General features: G+C 41.1%; 1 protein-coding gene across 1 annotated transcript in view; it reads left to right on the top strand.

Moving 5' to 3' along the window:
- GUCY2F (guanylate cyclase 2F, retinal) overlaps positions 1-23,107 on the top strand; it is a 91,974-nt gene that overhangs the window by 46,355 nt on the left and 22,512 nt on the right. Inside the window, 5 exon segments of the mRNA XM_021079862.2 lie at positions 9,330-9,440; positions 9,442-9,507; positions 11,990-12,146; positions 17,212-17,361; positions 20,507-20,655. Of these exon segments, the coding sequence (XP_020935521.2) occupies positions 9,330-9,440; positions 9,442-9,507; positions 11,990-12,146; positions 17,212-17,361; positions 20,507-20,655 (633 nt within the window).

Below are 23,107 nucleotides of genomic sequence, written 5' to 3'. Positions count from 1 at the left end.
TCTTTCTTTCTTTTTCCTTCTTTCTTTCTTTCTTTCTTTCTTTTTCTTTCTTTCTTTCTTCTTTAGAGCTGGACCTGAGGCACATGGAACTTCCTGAGCTAGGGGTTGAATTGGAGCTGCAGCTGCCAGTCTATGCCATAGCCACAGCAATGCCAGATCCAAGCTACATCAGAGGCCTACCCCCACAGCTTGCAGCAGCAATCCCAGCCAGATCCTTAACCCACTGAGTGAGGCCAGGGATTGAACATGTATCCTTACGGACACTAGTTGGGTTCTTAACCCACTGAGCCACAATGGGAACTCCCCCCATTTTTTTTAAGAGATAATTTATTTTTTAGAGCAGTTTAGGTTAATGGCAAAATTGAGTAGAAAGTAAAGAGTTCCCACACACACTCTGCCCCAACACATGCAGAGCCTTCTCCACTATCAACATCCTGAACCAAAGTGGTACATTTGTAATAATTGATGAATCTACATTGACACATCATTATCACCCGAAGTCCATAGCTTATATTAGGGTTCATAGGGTAGTACATCCTATGCATTTTGGGAAATGCACATATATGTACCATTATAGCAACTTACAGAATGGTTTCAATGCCCTATAAATCTTCTATGCTCTGCCTATTCACACCTTTCTCCCCTAAGCCCTGGCAACCACTGACAATTGTCTTTTAACTATGCACATCCACTTTTACCACTCTCAGAACTTTTCTTCACATTGCAGGCAGAATCAAAATCAAACCTGATCTTGTCAGTTCTCTGCTTAAATCGATCTCTATTTGTGTGTGTGTAGATTTTAAAATATATATTCAATTTTTTGAATAGATATTGGACTAGTCAAACTGTTTCTTCTTGTGCCTGTTTCAGTAAGTTATGGCTTAAAAAGAAGTTGTTCATTTCATATATGTTTTCAAGCTTACTGATAAAAGTTGTACATAATATACTCATGCCATCTTTTTGTTTTGTTTTGTTTTGTTTTTTGCTTTTTAGGGTGGTGTCCACAGCGTATGGAGGTTCCCAGGCTAGGGGTCCAATCGGAGCTGCAGCTGCCGGTGTACACCACAGCCGCAGCCACAGCAACGCAGGATCTGAGATGTGTCTGCGACCTACACCACAGCTCATGGCAACGCGGATCCTTAACCCACAGAGCGAGGCAAGGGATCCAACCTGTGTCCTCATGTATGCTAGTCAGATTTGTTAACCACTGAGCAGTGACGGGAACTCCACATGCAATCTTTTAAATAGCTTTTCAATCTGATTTTGGCTCCTGTTTTCATTTCTGATACTGATAATTTGTGTTTTTCTTGACCAGTTTTGCTAGAAGATTATTAATTTTACTAATCTTTTCCAAAAATCAACCTTTGGCTTTGTTTATTTCTCTCTATTGTGTGTCTGCTTTTTTTTTCTTTTTTCTTTTTTTTTAGGGCCGCACCTACGGCATATGGAAGTTCCCAGGCTAGAGGTGGAATCGGAGCTACAGCTGCCAGCCTATGCCACAGCCACAGCAATGCAAGATCCTTAACCCGCTGAGTGAGGCCAGGGATCGAACCAACATCCTCTTGGATACTAGTTGGGTTCATTACCGCTGAGACACCATGGGAACTCCCATGTGTGTCTGCTTTGTATTTCATTGATTTGTGTTCTGATTATTTCCTTACTTCTACTTTGTTTTTAATTTGTTGTTCTTTTTCTAGTTTTTCCTTTTTTAATTACTGAGTTTTATTTTTTTAATTTTTAAATTATAGTTGATTTACAATGTTCCTTTAATTTCTGCTGTACAGCAAAATGACCCAGCCACCCATACATACACATTCTTTTTTTTTCATTTTTCCATCATGTTCTAACCATGCTCGTGGATTGGAAGAATCAATATAGTCAAAAGCACAATACTACCTAAGGCAATCTACAGATTCAATGCAATCCCTATCAAATTATCAATGACATTCTTTACAGAACTAGAACAAAGTATTTTAAAATTTGTATGGAAATACAGAAGACCCTGAATAGCCAAAGCGATATCGAAAACATTTTTCTAGTTTTTTGAGTGGAAAGCTAAATAGTCGATTTGAACCCTTTTTAATTTATAATATAGTCACTAAAAGCTAGCAAATTCCCTTTAAGTACTGCTTCAGCTACATCCTGGAAGTTTTTCTTTTCTTTTTAAAAAAATTTTATCATGAAAAATAATAATCACATAAAAAAACAGAATAATATAACCAAACTCCATATGCCCATCACCCAATTTTAATAATTATCACATTCTACCATTATTATTTCATCTATACCTCCACCAACTTTCCACATCTCTAATTTGGTTATTATTATTGTTGTTATTATTTTGCAGTTCTGTATTTCTGAGGTACAACCACACGCACTGAAATGCTCATATCATAGATACATAATTTTGATGAAGGGATATCCCATATAAACTATACTTCTATTATGATAAAAATAAGGGTTGGGAAACTATGGCCCATTGGCCAAATCTGGCCTCTTACCTGTTTTTTACATCCTGGGAGCTAAGAATATTTTTAAATAATTTTCAAGAGTTGTAGAAAAAGAAAACAAAAATTATGCAATAGAAACTATACATGATCTGCAAAGCCTAAGATATTATTATATGTAACTTTACAGAAGATTGCTAATCCCTGATATAAAATATTTCTTTCTTCCAAGAAAGTTCCCTTGTGTTCTTAGTATATTATTGCCTCCCCCCACCCCTGCCCCCGCCAAGGAAACCACTGTTCTGGGTTTTTTGGGTCTATCTTGCATTAATTTTGCTTATCCTATAACCTCATGTAAGTGGAATCCTACAGCATACTGACTGATTCATTCATGTTATTGTATGTATAAATAGCTTGTTCTTTTCATTGCAGAGTAGTCACTGATTGTATGAATATAGCACAATGTAATTATCTCTTTTCTTGATCATGGATATTTAGACTAGTTCCAATTTTGGCTATTGTGAATAAAACTGATATGAATATTACTTTTATAAGTCTTTTAAAACACATATTTTAATTTCTCTTGGGTAAGTACTTAGGAGTGGAATTTCTATGTTAAAGTGTAGTATAAGTTTAACTTTACAAGACACTACCAAACATTTCCTTCCTATTTCAATTTCCTGCATGCAAGTTATGAGAGCTCCCTTTACAGCATCACCAATATTTCATACTGTCAGTCTTTTTTGGTTTTAGTCATTCTGGTGGGCTTGCATGGGTATCTCATTGTGGGTTTTTTTTTTTTTTTGGTCTTTTTTTTTTAGGGCTGAACCCATGGCATATGGAGGTTCCCAGGCTAGGGGTCAAATCAGAGCTGTAGCTGCCAGCCTACACCACAGCCACAGCCATGCCAGATCCTTTAACCCACTGAGTGAGGCCAGGGATTGAATCCGTATCCTCATGGGTACTAATTGTGTTGGTTACTGCTGAGCCACAAGGGGAACTCCCCTCATTGTGTTTTTTAATTGTTTAATTATGATAAAAATAACAAAAATTACCATCTCTAAGTGTACAGTTCAGTAGTATGAAGTACATACACATTATTTTGCAACAGATCATCACAATTTTTCATCTTGCAAAACTGAAACTCTGTTCGCATTAAATAAAACTCTTCTTTTCCCCATTCATCCTCAACTCTTAGTAACCACCATCCCTTTTTCTGTTTCTCTGAATTTGACTACTTTAGATACCTCACAAAAGTAGAATCATATAGTATTTGTCTTTTTGTGACTGGCTTATTTCACTTGCTATAATGTCTCCTTTGTTTTTAAAACACATTTTTTATTTAGGTATAATTAGGTGGTCTGTTCATTAACTTTGAATAATTCCATATATCTGTGTAACCACTTTCCCCAACAAGGTACAGAGTATGTCCATTACCCCAGAAATTTCCTTTGTTTTCCTTCTCAGTCACTTCTTTTACCAGAGGCAACCATTGTTCTGGTATCTATCACCATAAATTAGTATTTTTTCTGTCCTTGGATTTTGTATAAATGGAATGGTAGAGCATAAGCCCTTTTGTGTCTGGCTTTTTTTCTCTCAGCATAGTATGTTTATTTTTATTTACTTTTTTTTGTCTTTTTAGGGCTGCACCCACAGCATATGGAGGTTTTCAGGGTAGGGGTGGAATTGCAGCTGCAGCTGCCAGCCTACACCAGAGCCACAGCAATGCCAGATCTGAGCTGAGTCTGCAACCTACACCACAGCTGACAGCAACGTCTGGATTCTTAACCCCCTGAGCAAGGCCAGGGATCCAACGTGCATCCTCATGGATATGAGTTGGGTTTGCTACTGCTGAGCCACGAAGGAAACTCCCTCAATATCATCCTTTTAAAGATTAATTCACATGTTCGCATGTATTAGTAGTTCATTTTAAAAAATTGCTGAGTAGTATTTCATTTTATGAATATATCACAATTTGTTTACAAATTTCTTGATGAACATTTGGCTAGTCTATTTTTTGTGTGTGTTATGAATAGGTGACTATAAATATTTGTATAATTATGAAAAAACACGTAACATAAAATACAACCTTACATTTTTAAATGTACAGTTCAGCAGTGTTAAATACATCTGCATCTCCAGAACTTTTTTAAAAAATTTTATGGCCACCCTCACAGCCTATGGAAATTCCTGGGCCAGGAATTTAATCTGAGCCACAGCTGCAGCAATGCCAAATCCTCTAACCCACTGTGCCAGGCCAAGGATACAACTTGCACCTCTGCAGTGAACCAAGTTGCTGCAATCAGATTCTTAACCCACTGCGCCACAGCAGGAACTCCTAGAACTTTTTCATCTTGCAAATATAAAACTCTGTACCCATTAAATAGCAACCCACTTTTTCCCCCTCCCCCTACTCTTGGTTAAACAACATTCTAATTTCTATTTCCATGAATTTGACTACTTTGGACACCTTACATAATTGGAATAACATAGTATTTGTCTTTTTGTGACTGGTGTATTTCACTTAGCATAATGTCCTCAAGGTTCTATATATATGTATCACATTTTGTTTATCCATTCACCTATTGATGGATATTTGGTTTGCTTGCATGATTTAGCTATTGTAAATAATGCTGCTATGAACATGTGCAAATGTCCCATAGAACCTTGCTTCCAATTATTTTGGGTATATGCCCAGAACTGGAATTGCTAGATCATACAGTAATTCTATTTTTAATTTTTGAAGAACTACCATACTGTTTTATACAGCAGCTGTACCATTTTACATTCCCACCAACAGTGCACAAGAGTTTCAATTTGTCCACATCTTTGCCAACATTTATTATTTTCTGTGTTTTGTTTTGTTTGGTCTTTTTGTCTTTTTAGGGCCTCACTTGTGGCATATGGAGGTTCTCAGGCCAGGGGTCCAATCGGAGCTGTAGTCACCAGCCTACACCACAGCCACAGCACCGTAGGATCCGAGCAGCATCTGCAACCTACACTACAGCTCACGGCAATGCCGGATCCTTAATCCACTGAGTGAGGCCATGGATCAAACCTGTGTCCCCATGGATGTTAGTCGGGTTCGCTAACTGCTGAGCTCTAACGACTATGGTTTTGGTAGTAGCCATTTTAATGGTGTGTGATAGTATCTTGTGATTTTGATTTGCATTTCATGTGAATGGATTTTTTTCCTTTTAAAGGCTGAATAATACTCCATTTTATGTTATTCATTCCTTTATTGATGGTCTTTTGGGTTTCCATGAATATGAGTGTGCAAATATCTTTCTGAGATTCTGCTTTCAATTCTTTGGCTATATATCCAGGAGTGGAATTACTGGATCATACGGTAGTTCTATTTTTAATTTTTGAGGAACCTCCATACTGTTTTCCATAGCAATTGCACCATTTTACAATCTTGTCAACGGTGCACAGTGTTCTAATTTCTCCACATCCTTCCTGACAGTTGTTATTTTCTGTTTTATTTTTTTTAAATTCAGAGTACCCACTCTAGTGGGTGAGAAGTAATATCACATTGTAATTTTCATTTGCATTTCTCTGATGATTAGTATGTTGAATATATTTTCATAGGCAACTACAGACATTTTTGTACAAGTATTTTTGTGAACATATTCACTTCTCTTGGGTAAATACTTAAGAATAGACTGAGTCATAGAGTAGATTTAAGTGTAACTTTATATGAACTATCCAAACAGTTCTCCAAATTGGTTATAACATTTTACACTCCTGTCAGAAATGTACAAATGTTTCTGTTGCTTTAAATTCTCAGCAACATTGGTCTTTTTGATATTTGTCTTTCAAGTGTGTAAAAATGTTATTGTGGTTTTAAGTTGCATTTTCTTGATGACTAAACTTATTGAGCACCTTTTCATGTTTTTATAATTCATTTGTATATATTCTTTTGTGAACTGTATGTTCACGTTTTTGATCATTTAAAAAATTGAGGATTTTGTCTTTTAATTATGGAAATGCAGACATCTTTATATATATACTGCCTTTGGTCAGATATATGTTTTCAAATATTTTTTCTCAATCTGTGGCTTGTTCATTTAATGGTGTCTTTTGATGAATTAAACTTTTAATTTTGAGGAAATTCAATTTATAATTTATTTTGTGGCCCAGAAATCTTTACCTATTCCAAGATTTTAGATTTAGAATTATGATCCATGTTGAATTATTTTTTTGTGTGTATGGACTGAGACAGTGATCATAGTTAATTTTTTTTCCATAGATATATCCAGTGTTCCAGTAACAATTGTTTAATAAGAGCTTTCCTTTCTCTATTTAATTAACTTTACAACTTGGTGAAAAATTAACTGACAATATATGTGTGGGTATAGTTTTGGACTCTGTTTCACTAACCCATTAGTGTACCCTACTGCCAATATCACACTGTCTTGATTATCATAACTGTTGAGTAAGTTCTGTAGTTAAGTAGGGTAAGCTCCCTTCAAATTGTTCTTTTTCAAGATTGTTTTGGATAGGGTAGTTCATTTTAATTTTCAATAAGTTCTTGAGTCAACTTGTCTATTCAATAAAGCATTCTGGAATTTCTCATGGGTGGTTATATGAATTTATAAATTAATTTAGGGAAAATGACATTTTACCAACATTGGGAGTTCCCTGACAGCCCAGTGGTTAGGATTTAGCACTTTCACTGCTGTGGCCTGGGTCCAATCCCTGATATGGAAACTGAGATCCAACATCAAGTCACTGCACGATAAAGAACACAATATTGAGTCTTCCAATCCATTAATGTGGTACAGATAGATCTTCATTTACTTAAGTTTTCTTCAATTTTTCTCATCAATGTTTTTGATGCTGTTATACAATATTGAGTAGAAATAGTGAAGGAAGACATCCTTGTAGTGCTCTTGACGCTAGAGAAAAAGCATTTAATGTTTTTCAATTGGGTCTGATGTTACCCAAGTTTTTTTTTTTCACATGTGTCTTTGACTTCTGGTTTTCTTTTTTACTTTTTTTAATCATGAAGAGGTTTTTGTATATTCTCTGATTGATTATAAAAGTTTATTTTCAGACTTAAGACTTTGATTACGATGCATCTAGGTATAGTTGTCTTCATCTTATTTGACCTCTCTGGTATTTATCATATTTTCCTGAAATCCCTTCTGGCATTTATCTTATTTTTCTGAAATTCTTCCCATGGTGTTCATAATATTGTTATAAATAAGCCTTTCTCCATTTCTCTGGCCTCATTTCTAAGTCTTCACGCAGGATGTTCTTTCCTTTCCCATCTTTTAAATGTTGATACTTCCCCCTTTTTCTTATTATTCTTTATGCTTTCCTTAGGTCATCTCATTCACTCCTATTAATTTCATCTTACCGTTCACATTCTTACAATTCTCAAGTCTATTTAACACACTTCTCTCCTGAGCCTCAAACCCTGAGTATCCAACTATCTTTGTAAGATGTTTCACAGGCATCTCATTCTTAATGTCTCAACCTGAATTAATCAGCCTTCCCTACCACCCAAAATTTGCTTTCCCACTGTCTTAGGTCAGATTCTCTAAAAGCTGAGCCTAAGACAGAGATTCTTGTTCAAATTACTCATTGAGAGAATGCTCTCAAGAGAAAGGGAGTGAGGGATGTAGGATAAGTCAGAAGTAAAAGCTCAGCAAGTATGTGATCTTAGCTTAAGACTAGCTTCATTATGATCTTATGGGAGAAATGCTGGAGCACAAGTTATACCATGAGTTCCACCTTGAGGCTAGGGAGTTGAACTTTTGCACCATTCTTAGTCAGTCAATCATTGGCTGAGGTCTGTGGGTGAGCCCCCACCTTTCAGGTAAGATGGATCCCACTTGGCTTGGGCTCTAGGACAATTTTCCCCAGAACAGAGCAACTGTGAGTAATCAGCCAACATTCACAGAAGCTGAGGGGATGCATGGAAAAGGGGATATGGGTGGGACACCAACATATCCACAACTAAACCGTCCCCGAATTCCTTTTATTGATGTATATCACCGCAATCTATCCAGGAATCCAAGTAGAAAACTAGAAGTGATCATGGAGCTCTTTTCTCTCATACCCCCCATTAAACAGTAGTAATAATAGATAGCAATTATTGAGTGCCCATAATATTAAATTAAAATTCCACAGCAAGCTTCTTATGTTCGCATAGGATGTCGCTGCTGTCTATCTCTTCGGTCTCATGTCTCATATTTTTTTCCCCTTGCACTGTGTTCTAGCCACCCTAAACCTGTTGCAGTTTCTTCAGCATAGCATACTCTCAGTCTAAGCCCCTCCCACCATGTCACACCCACATGGTCAACTCTTACTTGCCCTTCATGTTGGTCCAGACATTACCTCCTCAGGGAAGCCTTCTCTGGTCCCCCAGGCTTAATTAGATTCTTACCATCTGAGCTCCACCAGTGTCCCATTCTCCCTTCCATTAGAATCCATTTCACAGGGAAATACAGCTTGTCTATCACCCCTTTTTCAATGTGAGCTCCTTTATGATATTGATTTCATTTTGTCTATCTCTGTATCACTAGCATTCAGTTCAATGTCTTGGACATTGTTGGCACACACTAAATGCTTCTCACACTAGTGAAAAAAATGAATGGAAGCAAAGGTAAAATGTCAAAATTCTAAATGTTTCTTCTGAAGCAAATTTAGTAGACTTTGGCCTGATGTTTATGTAAGTTATTTATTTTAATAGCTTCTGCATAGATGAATATTTACAGAAAGACAATCTACTCTACCTCCTACTGTACTAACCTCTTCAGTCTTCCTGGGTCACTGAGCTCTACTCCTCAGAGTCCCTAAAGAATCAGGAAAAGGTCTTAGCTCCAATTGAGATAGGACAGCTGTGACTCTCTTCTCTCCCTCTGTTTCCAGATGAAGGACCTTCGTCTTGAGAATATTAACTCTTTATCGGGCTTCTTCTACGACTTAGGGAAGTTTGCCATTGTGACAGAATTCTGTTCCGGAAGGAGCATGGAAGACATAAATGACAAATTAGGATGTGAAACTAGATAGGATGTTTAAGTCATCGCTCCTGTTGGATCTCATCAAGGTTAATGGAAAGATAGGAAATGGGTTTTCCCTGTAGATTAGAACTTCAATATTTTGGGATGTTTTATTTTCTTTGGATCATTGTGATCCTCTCACTCCTCCACTTTTCTTCCCTGTGTCTGCCCCCACCTCTTCTCAACAGCCCCTTCGTCCATATCTATTATAAGGTCCTGATACAGAAAGGATTTGTTTTCTGTCCTCAATGCCCATTTTGAGGGGCACATTTGTCTTTACTTCCTATAGCCATTGAGCACTCTTCTGCCTTAAGCAATCCTTTCTTCCATCCCATTTCTCTGCTCTCTGGATGTGGGAAAGTGCTCCTCCCCAGGCTCTTCGGTGCTGAAAGCCATCTCCTGGCTTTCGCCTTCTAAAAGGTGGTTCAATCTAGAACTAGGTGATGGATCTTTGTATATCATTGGTATAGATGCGGAACTCAGCATGACCAGAAAGCCAAAAGACCACTGGGTCCATCGGGCAGCGCCTTTATTCTCGGAGGCAAGGACTATTAATAGCCAAGGGGGTTGGTTCACAGATGGGTCCATGGGTGAGCTTCAGCGGAGTTCATGAACTCTGTGGAGAGATACGAAAATTGTGTCTATGTTCATTTTAGTGGGCCAATCTGGAAAATCAATGACTGGTTGAGCTTCTAATATACTGATCACAATCTTGACCTTTGCATTGTGGCCTAACCCTCTTCAAGGCAGCTTTATAGACACTATCTTATTCCAGTTTTCCATAACAGAAGTGTGATTAGCTTCCTTTTACAGAGGCTCAGAGAAGCTAAATGAGATACCTTTTCTTATATAGTGTCTGCCACACATAGTTGGTATTCAATAAATATTTATCAGCCAGCCGTTAAGTGGTAGAGCTGATAAGAAAATCTGAATCTCCTGATTCATATTCTAATACTCTTTCCACTCACTCTGTAAGCAAAGTCCTGTGAGTTAAGGGAGAAACCTCTAAATGACAGTCCTCTCAGGCCCACGATGAATGAAACCCAAGCATTAGACAGCTTGGGAGAAATCTCACCCACTATAGACTCTGCTTGTAAGTACTGGGGACTACAAACATCCCTAGGTTGCCAGATGTAAAGCATACAAATACAAAGGGGTGTCACACTGCAAGATAGAGCCAGATACTTAAAAGGACTCAACGTAAACAGTCCTGAGATGACTGCATTAGAATATGGATGTATTTATATGTGCATGATTAAGTCCATCTGATAAAGTCCTGGTAGATCACACATTTGAATGTCATGTAAGGTTGCCAAGCAGATGCAGAAGTCAGTAGTATTCTGCTTTCTTGCTTCCAGCTTTCTTCCTTTTAGCTTTCTTTTTTATTGCCTATTTTTAATTATAAATAAAAATTAAAAATAAAATTTGCACATTTATATAACTTTAATGTTTTATATGCACAATAAAATAAAATATTTCTAATTGTAAAAACAATGTACTCACTCATATTAAAAATCAAATGATATAAATATATATGGGAAAAATACTGACAATTACTCAATCCTCCTTTCTATCCTCCCCCCAAATTAATCACCACTAACAATTTGTTAATTAGCCTTGCAATGTATTTTATGTGTATTTACATTCATTATAGATAGATTTTGTTGTTTAAAATACATGCTGTCACACAGTTCTGCAACTCACTCTTTTTCACTTACTTGATGGCTTAGATATGGTTCCCTATCTGACCATGTAGATCTATCTTATTATTTTTAACAGAATATTCCATAGTTTGGAGGTATCACAATTTGGGCATCCCTTCTTGGTAGATATTTATTATAGATCCAATTACATAATATAAAGCAGAACTGCAATGAGCATTCTTGTATATTTCTCCTTGTGCATGTATGCAAACATTTCTTTGGGGGAGAAGTAGAATCTCTTAGTCCCAGGGTATGCATACTTTCGATTTTGATAGCTGTTTCCAAATTACCCACCCCAAAGGCTCTACCAGTTTTCATCCTTGCCAGTAGTGAATGGGAGTTGGGCTAGACCTTTTAGGGGAAAATCAGAATCTTCCAGTTCTTGGCAATTATGTATATATAGTTGGATATATACATGTGTGTGTATCTATCTATCTATCTATCTATCTATCTATCTATCTATCTATCTATCTATATCTCCATCCTGTGTTTGAAATGGAAACTATATATATATATATATATACATATATATATATATATATATAGTTGGATATATATATATTTATCTATCCTGTGTTTGAAATGTCAACAAATCTCCAGATAACACACAATGCTCTATACCTACAAGGTACAAAATTCTTCATCAAAGCTTCCAGGGACCTGGAAATAATTCTTGTTGTCAAAATTTTGCTTTGCCTGCATCTAAGAGAAAAAGGCTGAATTCTGGAGCATAATAGCTCATGCCATTAACAATCTCAGAAAGTGGCTCTAAAAGCACAAAATAGTTAAATAAGTTGCTAAATAAAGTTGTTTGTATCATCTGCAGGGCATGAAGTACTTACACCACAGAGAGTTTGCTCATGGGAGGCTGAAGTCTCGGAACTGTGTGGTAGATGGGCGTTTTGTACTAAAAGTGACAGATTATGGCTTTAATGACATCTTGGAAATGCTAAGACTCCCCCAAGAGGAACCTTCTGCGGAAGGTAAGCAATGTATTGTACCCTTTTGATGCACACGAGGTAACGCCAAAGTTCAAATGAGAACAGGCCCTGAATTAAAGCCTCAGGCTGATTCAACTCCCCACTTTTGTTGAAAATCAGCCTCATTTCCAAGCCAAAGGAGTTGAATGAAGTCTGCAGGCTGTAATCTCAGCACAGCCAAGCCTTCTGAACAAAGCCTGTGCAATAATGTTGAGTTCCTGCTGTGGCAGGATTAGGTTATATTGTTTGGAGACCCCAGGTGTCCCTGGACGAACTTGCTGAGTGCTAGGCACACAGTAGGTGCTCAATAAATACTTGTCAGATTGAATGGAAGGTAATTTGGTAGCTGGACTCCCACAAAGCCCATTCTGGAATAGGATGTCACTAGAGCCTCCCCTCACTGTCTCCGTCAGAGAGAAAGAAGCAAGGAGCCCCCACCCACCCCCCGCAGCAACTAAATGCTCCATGGGTTGTGTGGGATGGTTTCAGACAGAACTATGGCCTTCTAGTAGATCAGTAGGCATGCCTCTAATGTCCATTTTGTGTTTGTGTCTTATGTTCAGTGCCCCAGTGGCAGCACCAAACAATGCCTGTAGGGGTCATAGCAGATCAAAGAAATAGGAGGAATTTGAGATGGGACACGCGAGTGGGTGAGAACTCAGAGGGAATGGACTGATGTAACGGAGAGAGGAAGAGAGAGAAGGAGTAGGAAGGAGAGATAATGAATGGGGTTAAATACATATAGGAAATTTGCACATTAAAAGCTTTAACCAGTATTGCAAAGGGGAAGAAGAGACAGAATGATGGAAAGACACAGAGAAACAGACAATCCAAAGGAGACAAGGAGAGGGAGAGATGCAAAATGACAACATACATTCTTAAAAGAATCTTTGGTGTTAGAAGTTTTAAAACTGCTGACGTTACTATCTAGGAGAAGTGAAGATGAAAGACACAGAGAGGCACCCATGCCCAGATAGAGATGGACAGTCCGGTTATCAGTGACATTATCTTTGCACTTGACAATACTTGTGGGAAACTTTCGGGAGACATCTGGTCCAACCTGTTCATTTTACAGTTGAGATAACTGAGGCTCCAGATTTGCCTGGAGCTGCTTAGCAGCACGCCGCTTCAGGAATTCAGTTCAGATCTTCTGAAGACTAGCTCAGTGAAAACATTTAATAACAATTTTGTTTTCCTCTGCCCATCTGTGCTTTGAAGGATTTAAAACTCCTGATAATGACAATAGAAGTACGTAATATTGTTTTTCTCTCTGACTCTCTCTCTCTGTCTCTCTTTCTTCTTCCCTGTGGACCCGTTCTTGTTGCCGACTTAGTCATATGTTTATTATCGGGTTTATTTCAGTTTGAAAGCTTAGAGTAGTTGCCTGGTGTTAGCACTGGGATGTTGAGACAACAGCTGCAGGGTGGGAAGTACTTAGCTTCCTGTCAAAATTACTCATCTATAAGAGATAAAACACAATGTCCACCTTCCCAGAATTCTATTTAATTCACAGGTTGGCAGCTTTCAAGCTTGAGAAACTCTGGTCTTAGAGTGAGGAAAGGATAGGTGTAGTGGTTTTTTTTTTTTTAATTTTTTTTTAAGTAGACTCTGTCTCTCTTTCTCTGGTTCTCCCTCTTACCATTTCATTTCATTCTCTGAACCGCAAGGGCAATCAAGATGCTCAATCTTTTCTTCACACATCGCAGCCAGAGGGAGTTTTCTAAACTGCAAATCTGATGGTTGTTGTGGCTGTGCCAAAATTCACTGAATGGCTTCCCATTGCTCTCAGGATCAAGTTCAAACTCCTTTACATGGCTTACAAGCCCTTCGTGGTCTGGGCCACGACCACCCCCCTCCCGCCCCCATCTCTCTGCTCCACCTGCCAGTTGTTTATTTGCATCAGGCTCTCTCTTACTTCCATAACTTCACACATGCTATGTCCACTGCTCGAGATGCTCTTCTTTCTCTTCCCTCTCTGTTACCCACTTATCTGAGTCTGGCTAAATGCTACTCCTTCTGCAGGGCTCCATCAACTTCAATGCCACTGATTCAAGAGGCTTTCCATGACCCCCTAGGCTTGGCTAGATTCTCCTCTTTATGATCCTTTAAGGCTTTGCACGTTGCCGTAATACTGCACTTTGTTGGTATCATATGTTTAGTTATCTGTCTTCTCTCCCTCCCTAAACTATAAGCTCTATGAAGGCAAGAAACAGGTTTGCCTCTCTCACTGCCTTTCCTAGTACCTGGCAGAATAAATGTTTGTTGAATCAATGAATGGCTGAAATAAAATAAATTTGCTGCTTCCTACCTTAGATGACAGGGCTAAAAGAATCTTATAATTGGAAGACTCTTGGAAATCATTTGGTTCAATTTCCGTTTTACAGATGGGGAAACAGGTTTAGAAAGGTGGGCTGATTAGTGACCAAGTTGAGATTGTGAACCCAGGTCTCTTGTACTCTGTGTTCTTTTGCGCCATACTACACTGGCTCTCTGAGGTTGATTTTATCACCATAGCAGGGCTTGGAGTTAGTCCTGGCTCCAGCAGACACAAAACAAGGCAAAGTGATTTTTCTAGTTTTTTTTTTTCCCTGAGAGTTCAAGTCTAATGGTAGGTAGTGGCTCTTACTTGGCTCTGGAGTGGGGATGGGGAAATGGGGGCGGGTTGTAAGTGTATTCATTACTGCCCACTCTCAATTACATAAGTATAGTGCAGATAAAGCCTCATTTTAGCCATTAACAACATACATGTAAGTGCTCTCTGAAAATACTATTTGGTAATGATTGCATTTAATCACCCAGCTTTTTACCAGAGAGTCCTGTCCTCTTTTCCCTCCTTGTGCTTTTAAATGTGTAGGGAGAGAGGATGCCAGGAAGTGGCAGCTGCATACCATTTTCCTGCTCCCAAATACCCCCCTGCTCTCCCTCCACAAACCATATGCCTGAAATCCCACAGTCAGAAATGTCTTCCTTTGATTAAAGTATTATTCAGTCTTTTACGTTTTGTTTACAAATATCAATTCTCTTAGGCAAGGAGACAGAAGGGCAAGACCACTGTAGTGAGTGCTCTCAGAGACTTTGACAGAGGGTGGGGGAGTTGGGAGACAAAGGCTGGGGACACCTGGAGGACAAAGAGAGATGAGTATGTGATGGGGTGGGGGTGGGGGTGAGGCTAGAATTCCCTGGTCCATCATTTTGATCAGCATTACTTCCAAGTAAGAATTTCCAGAGTATGTTTCCCTTTCTTGGGTTTCACTAACAAGCCAAACTAGTCTCTGACCTTTTATCCGCCTTCCTGCTTCATAGGATCTTATCCTTTGGGCTCCCTTCGCAACACCCCAAATCCGACAAGATGAAAACTTAGCCAGTACTTTCCCGCTGCCACCCTTGTCCTCGCCAGACACTCTTCTCCAGCCTCCCTAGCTGGACGTCAACCTGTTGTTTGCTCCAACTCTCTCCCCTGGCAGGAGTACTTTGGGTCTCTCCCCAGCCCTGTCACTTCCTCCTCCATGTATCCGCTTCCCCATCCGGCTGCTGTCGTCCCCACCCCCATTCAGGCCCCTTTCCCCTCTCCTCTGGCTCTTACTGTAATAACTTCCTAGCTGCTCTCCCTGCTTCCAGCCTCTCTCCTTCTTCAATCCAGTTTGTGCAGGTTGCCAGATTAATCTTCCTGAACACGGCTTTCATCAAATCCCTCTCCAGTTCCAGCACCCCTACCGCCTTTTGTATTCACTCCAAATGCCTTCATTTGGCTCTCGGGGGCCTCTCACCTTCTGCCCTCATTCTTCCAGCCACCCTCCCTCCCCCCACTTCATCAACCCCATTTCTCATTTCTCATTATTCCTTAACAGAGCCCTTCTCTTCAGCCAAGCTAATCTGCTTACCACTACCCCCATCCACAATTTGCTCCTTTCTACCTCTTGTTCTTTGGCACGTACTGTTCTTTTCCCCTGCAAAGCCCTTACCCTCTCAGCTCTAGGAAACTGCATCCTTGACCTTCTTAACAAGCTCCTTTAAGATTTAACTTTTCCAGGAAGCCTTCCTGGATTATTGCACCAGATCAGTTTTTTTTTTCTTATTAATTTGACCCTCATGGAATGACATGGATCTACAGAAATGGCAATCTCATATGGTTGAATACAAAACGCTCCCTCCAACCTTTGCCTACTCAATTTCTATTACTAATTGGTATGTCTTTATATATTGCTTACGGGGCCCTTTCCCTAAATTTCTGAGTCTCTGACTGCTATACCACTCTAAAAAGAGATAATATTATTTTCCCCCTGTTGGGGTCTGAAATGCAGCAGAGCACACAGTGGGGGCTCAGTATTGGTTTTTAATGGATTCATGTCCTTATGCTATACAGTGAGCCTCACGACTATGTTGTATTGTAGTTAGGGGTACACATGTTTAGTTCACTGGTCTGTGAACTCTGCAAGGGCAAAGACAAGGTCTAATTCATCTCTGGCACCGCCTCTGTCCCTAGCACAGTGCCTGGTACATAGTAAACCCTCAATAAATATTTGCAGAACTGAATTGAAGGAACTTTTGTACCCTTTTGCTCTGCAAGGAGCAGAGGAGACTTGGGGATCCTCTAATCCTCTTAGATAAGACCAAGAGAAAGCAACTTGTGAACCCCCGAGCCCGGCACAGTCAAATTATCAGACACATATAGATCTCAGCACACAGCAAATCCATGGCAACCAATCTGACAGTGCACTCGCCTTTCCTTGGAAACCTGCCAACTGCTTGCTACTTGCAGGCTCAAGAGAGCAAGAAAGCCAGCACCAGACAGTTTTTCTATTTCGAGCCTCTCTGGCCTTCCCCACTCCTCTGCTGTGTCTGCCTGCATGGTCCTGGGGTGGGGAAAGTAGTATACTTTCTCTGTGAGTAATTCCTTAGATTCATAGATTCAGACCCTGGGGAGAAGAGGGGGCGGCGCTAGCATGCCAGTCTGTCTTAATAAAAATATAAAGCAGTCAATGAAACAGCACCCTTGGAGCCCTTGAGGGCATTGCAAATGCTGTCAGTTAATCCTCCCTGTATTCATTACACAATGCTTTCTTTTCAGAGTTGCTGTGGATGGCCCCTGAACTGTTGAGAGCCCCGAGGGGCAGCAGGTTAGGCTCTTTTGCAGGAGATGTCCATAGCTTTGCCATCATCTTGTAAGAAGTGATGGTCCGGGGCACCCCCTTCTGCATGATGGATCTGCCTGCCAAAGGTAAGTGGGAAGTTAGAAGAGGGCACCAGGAGTCCACCATGACCCAGCTCATCAGGCCAACCCAGGCTGTTGCGATTGGCCAGAAGAGTGAACATGGTTCTGTTTGTGCTAACTGCCTGCCGGTTGTGAGCAGGTGGGGCTGGGAGCCAGACAGCTTTAGGCATTTGGAAGAAATTTCCCCCACCCAAGAAGCTGGCCCTTTTCCAAACTGTGACATAAACCAAGGGCCCACAGGACTTGTGTTAGTCCCTTTTTCTTTGCGGCACCCCCCCCCACTCCTTTGAGACCCACCCCTGCCAGATATTTCAGTCCCCCCTCATGATGCTGCTGTATGTCGAAGTCTTCCTATTCTTTTCGGGGAGACGCCATAGTTTTCTAGCCTTATCTCCCATCAAAATCTTTGGCTATCAGGCCAGAATTTGAGGGGAACAGGATGTTTGCATATGCTAAAAGTATGAACCTGGAATTCCCTGGTGGTCTAGTGGGTTAAGGATCTGGCATTGTCACCGATGTGGCTCAGGTCATTGCCGTGGCTTGGGTTGGATCCCTGGCCCAGGAACTTCTGTATGCTATGGGCACAGCCAAAAAAAAAAAAAAAAAAAAAAAGATATAAACTTACCTAGATATTAACTAATTATCAATGGAAAAATTCTATCTTTATTAGCAGAGGATCCTGCAGACATCACCTTACAACCTTAACCCAGTGGTCAAGGTACATCAGCATCACGTATTGCCTGCCATGATGCACTGACTGGGGCACGACACCACTCTGGTGGTATTCTTGCCAAAAAAAAATGTATGACCTCAGTTTAACCATGAGAAAACATCGGACACACCCAAATGGCGGGGCATTCCACAAAGTAACTGAGCCGTACTCATCAAGAGTCTGAAAGTTGTGAAAGACAGGGAAGGAATGAAGAACTATCACAGACTGGAGCAGACTGAGGCATGACAATGAAATGCCACACGGGATCTCGAATTGGATCGTGAAACAGAAAAAGGACTTGAGGGGGAGGACGGATGAAATGCAAATAAAGACTCTAGGTTAGTAATAGTATTGTACCAACATTAACCTCCTTTGTATTGCGGTTTTATAGGTTACTAACATTAGGGGGAAGCCAAGTGAAAGATATATAGGCAATTAGTGTGCTCTTTTTCCAACTTCTCTAGAAGTCTATATGTCAAAATAAAAGATTTTATTTTTTTGATTCGTATTTTTTTTTTTTTTTTGTCTTTTTGCCTTTTCTAGGGCGGCTCCCACGGCATATGGAGGTTCCCAGGCTAGGGGTCAAAATCGGAGCTGTAGCTGCTGGCCTACACCAGAGCCACAGCAACGCGGGATCCGAGCCGCATCTGCGACCTACACCACAGCTCACGGCAACGCCAGATCCTTAACCCTCTGAGCAAGGCCAGGGATGGAACCCGCAACCTTATGGTTCCTAGTCGGATTCGTTAACCACTGTGTCACGACGGGAACTCCAAAATAAAAGATTTTAAAAGAGCCAAATCAAACCAAACCGAACCTTAAATACTTAGTTGTCTTTTGCCCTACTCAGAGTACTGTTTCATGCCTCTCCCTAAAGCCCCCCAAACTCCTCCTCTTCTTAAGTTAAATGAAGCCCAGTCTCCTCACATAACATAGGCTCTTCATGATCCAGGCCCAAGCCACATCTCTAGGTTTATCTTCTGTCACTCTCCATACTCCAGCTAAGCCACATGACTGGCAGTGCCCTGAAAGCACCACAGTCTCTCCCACCTCTGTGCCTCTACGTATGTTGTACACAGTACATGGAGTGCCCCTGACTTCTCTCCACTTTGCCGCATCCAACTCATGTCACATCCTCTGGGAAACCTTCGCTGACCTTTTTAGTGTTTATCAGGTGTCCCCTCTGTGCTCTCCAGTGCATATATCAGCTAGAGCACTTTGAGTGCTGGTCATTGTTGGTCTCCTCAATTGAACTGTGAGCTCCTCAAGGACATGAAGCAAGCTGGGCCTAAGCAGAGATGGGACCTATTTAACTCATGGGTATTCTGAGAATGGAGCAAAGGAACTTGATGGTGTTCTGAGAAAGAGACTCTACCAGAGAGTGGATGTGGCAGTTGTACTCCAAGGGGCCAATTTCCATGGAATCTACTGCACTAGGGGCAGGGTGAGAGATATGATGGAGAAATCATTATTGGCATGGGCCAATCTGAGTTAACAGAGCAGAAGGTGCAGTGTCAAAGGAGCTGAGAAGTCAGAGGCAACAACTGAAATTCTTTCGTGGAGGCAAGGGCACCCTTATTATCATATAAAGCAATACTGTTGGCATGTTACAGCCAATGCATGGGTGGGAAAGGCACCCTGGTGGTGGAAGTAAGGTTTGGCATATGATGAGGATGATGAGGATGTTAGAATCAGGGGTGTGGACAGGGGTCGAGGGAGAAAGAATGAGCTGAAGAGATAGTCAGGGCTTGAAGTTTATCTTGTGGGTAAGAAAAATCCATGAAGGGGATTTTAAGCAAGAAAGTGACAGTGGCCAAATTCATGTTTTCAGAGTGATATGGAGAAGGCTAGGCTGGAAGCAGAGAGTCCATGCAGAGTGCTCAGCCCTAAGTGTATTATGCAGTGAATAGTCCACTGAACATGGAGTACAAGTACCAGAAGCACCAGAAGCCAGGAGGATACCAATGAGGCCCTAAACTATTTGCTGGAGTATTTTTTTCCCTTCCCCTAGGGGCCGGGCAGGGCCCATAGCCTTGACCTGGGCTGGGCCTGGGTCTTCAGTAGGGGCTAGCTGTGTCTACTGTGGGAATCGAGAGGCTTAGGATTTGGGGGTGGGTGATGGGAGCCAGATCATTGGAGATGTAGCATTAGAACTGAAATTAGGCTGTATCTAAAATCTAGCAAAAGCAGAATAAAGCCGTGCTTAAAAAATACCAAATAACTCAATTGATTAGTTTCTCTTTTCTTCCTGAATTGACTGATGCAGGCTTTGCTCAGATACAATTTATATTCAGGTCTACCTAAGGAGAAAGCAAAAGAGATGGCCTTTCTGCAATTTCTCCTGACCAGTGCCATACTTGGCTAAAACTCAGTTATCTTTGTCAAATGTTGGTGCTTTCCCCAAAAGTTGTAGACCTTTCTCTTCTTGTTTCTGGACAGAAATCATAGAAAGAGTTAAGAAGCCTCTTCCCGTCTATAGAACTGTGGTTCCTCCTGAGCACGCCCCTTCAGAGCGTCTCCAGCTGATGAAGCAGTGCTGGGCTGAGGCTGCAGAACAGCAACCCACATTTGATGAGATATTTAACCAGGTAAGAAGGACTCTGTGAGGAGTTCCTGCTGTGGTGCAATGGGTTAAGGATCTGGTGTTGTCTCTGTGACAACTTGGTTCACTCCCCAGCCCAGTGCATTGGGTTAAAGATTTGGCAGTGCTGCAGGTGTTCCACAGGCTGCAGTTGCAGCTTGGATGCAATCCCTGGCCCAGGAGCTTCCATGCCACAGGTGCGGCCTAAAAAGGAAAAAAAAAAAAAAAAAGTACTCTGTGAATCTTAGCACTGCCCAGAAGCCATCCTGAAGCCAGCCTACCCAAATCTATCTCCTTGGGTTGTCGTCTTATTGTGGAAAGCACCCCTTGCATGAAAAAATGCATTTGTCTTGGGAAAAAAGCATAGAATAGGCTGCTTGAAAACCTTAGATGCTGGAGCATCCCCCGTATATCCTCCAAGAGCACAAGAGTTGGTTTTGGTGCTCTTTTGGATCCAAACCTCTATTCCAGACCATCCAGGATCTGACCTAACTGATCTTTCAAAGATGGAATTGAACCATGAGGCATTTGCAAGGCAATGACATTAAGACCATTAGAAAATGGAATAGATGTGTCTTGGAATGGATGGGACTCCTCATAGAGCCCCATCTGCTTTGGAAATTCCAGAGAACTCTGATGTGTATCCCATTTAAGTGATGCCATGTTGTTTTTTTGGGGGAGGGTTCAGGAAAATGATGGGGTGTTTGAAAGGGTGTCCAAGAGGGAAAGAAGTGCAAATGTGGAGTACAAAAGCAGGGGATTCCTTAGTTCCTAGGGAGCTCCTTGAGGCAATAGAGTATGTGAAAAGCGATAAGTTCTCTCCTTAAGATACTGAATTTCTAAAGAGGTTGACTCCCTAGAATTGGAGATTAAAAGGGGTGAATGAAGAGCGGACGGAGAGAGCCCTGCAAAGGCAGCTAGGGTGTGGTTCCTACATTGGAGTATGCAGTTGAGGACTTTGTTAAAACTACAAGAGACTGAAACTGAGGGTGCTGTCTGGGAGCGTGGTGTCATCTCTGGCGGAGAGGCTCTTGAGACTGGCTGGGGTACAGTGCAGAGATGCTTTCTGAGTGGCAGGTATCTGAGGCGGAAAAAAGAAAGAGTTGGATTGAAAGCCTGAGGGGCCCTGCATATGAAGTCATCCGTATCCCCAGCTAACAATGCTTCCATTAGCCCGGCTGAGTTTCTCGAGGACACTCAAACAGGTGTTCGATAGTATGGAAAAGGCAAAGGACCGTGAAGGTCAAATTTCTGAAAACTTACCACGAGGCAGGAGAAAAAGCATTTGCCCTCATGTTGATGCTAGAGATGTTATTTCAGAAGGCAGCAGAGAAGCTGGTGATAGATAGAAGGAGTGCACATCATACAGCCTTCAGACAAGACGTTGCTAGGGCTGCCCTCACTGAAACGCTTCGGTGGAAGTTTGGACTGTTGGAAAGACAAAGGTAGCCTCCCACCTCCCTGCAGCCAATACAACTTAGATGGGAAGAGGAGGAGAGGGAGGTTCCCTGGGTTAGGAAATAGTGAGAGCCCAAAGCATGTAAGCTGGCTACCAAGATTACTTGCAGGACCTTGGTGGCCATGTAGATGTGGACAAGGCTCAGAAGGAAACTCCTAGTGTTAGCCCTGGGGCATTAAGTGCCTCGTGGAACACGTGTGGCCCATCTATGTAAAAGCATTTAGTGGGATAGATTCCTAATTGTCTGCTGAGCAAAATTACTACCAGTCTTCTCCTGGGTGTCAACCCAGCCTTTTGGATGCTGAATTCAGCAGTAAGGAGGGGCTACCCCTCATGATGCCAAGCTCCTTGTCTCTGTAGAGGAACAGGGTTCTGGGAGGGTATATTGAAAATCTGTGGCACGCAGCTACCTCTAAAGGATTAGGGGCAAGACCAGTTGAATTTCTACATGACCCTGACTGACACAAAGGCCAAGTGCTATGACACACCACTATTCCTAGACCCCCTGGTAAGAAATAGGGGTAGATCTTATCATGTAGATCTTGTGTCATATTTAAGAGGGCAAGAAACCTCCCACTGTCCACGAACTGGCAACATGATAGCATTAGAAAATAAGGATGGAGGATAATTTGAGAAAAAGAATATATATATATATATATATGTGTGTGTGTGTGTGACTGAGTCACTTTGCTGTACAGTAGAAACTGACAGAACACTGTAAATCAACTATAATGGAAAAAAAATCAAAATCTTAAAAGAAGGATTACTTTGTAGGTTGATGATCTAGAAAAATAAGAGAACTGACTTCTTCCCCTTACCCCCACTCATAGCTGGCCTGAGCTTAAGACCCAATTCTGTTGCCCTTGACGGGGCCACTATTTGTATGCTAGCATCTCAGAACTGAAGGATCCTGCCCGGAGAGCACCTTAGCTCAGACTTGAAAGAACCAGAAGGGTAGAGGAAGAACTACTTGGGGAAAAAAAGCCCTGTGAATGGGCCA

This window comes from Sus scrofa, chromosome X (genome assembly GCF_054392235.1).
Source record: "Sus scrofa isolate SSC_HxYL_T2T_F1_AM1 chromosome X, Sscrofa_HxYL_maternal_Yorkshire_Landrace_v2.0, whole genome shotgun sequence".
Taxonomy (NCBI): domain Eukaryota; kingdom Metazoa; phylum Chordata; class Mammalia; order Artiodactyla; family Suidae; genus Sus; species Sus scrofa.
This window is presented reverse-complemented; position numbering and strand designations above follow the sequence as displayed.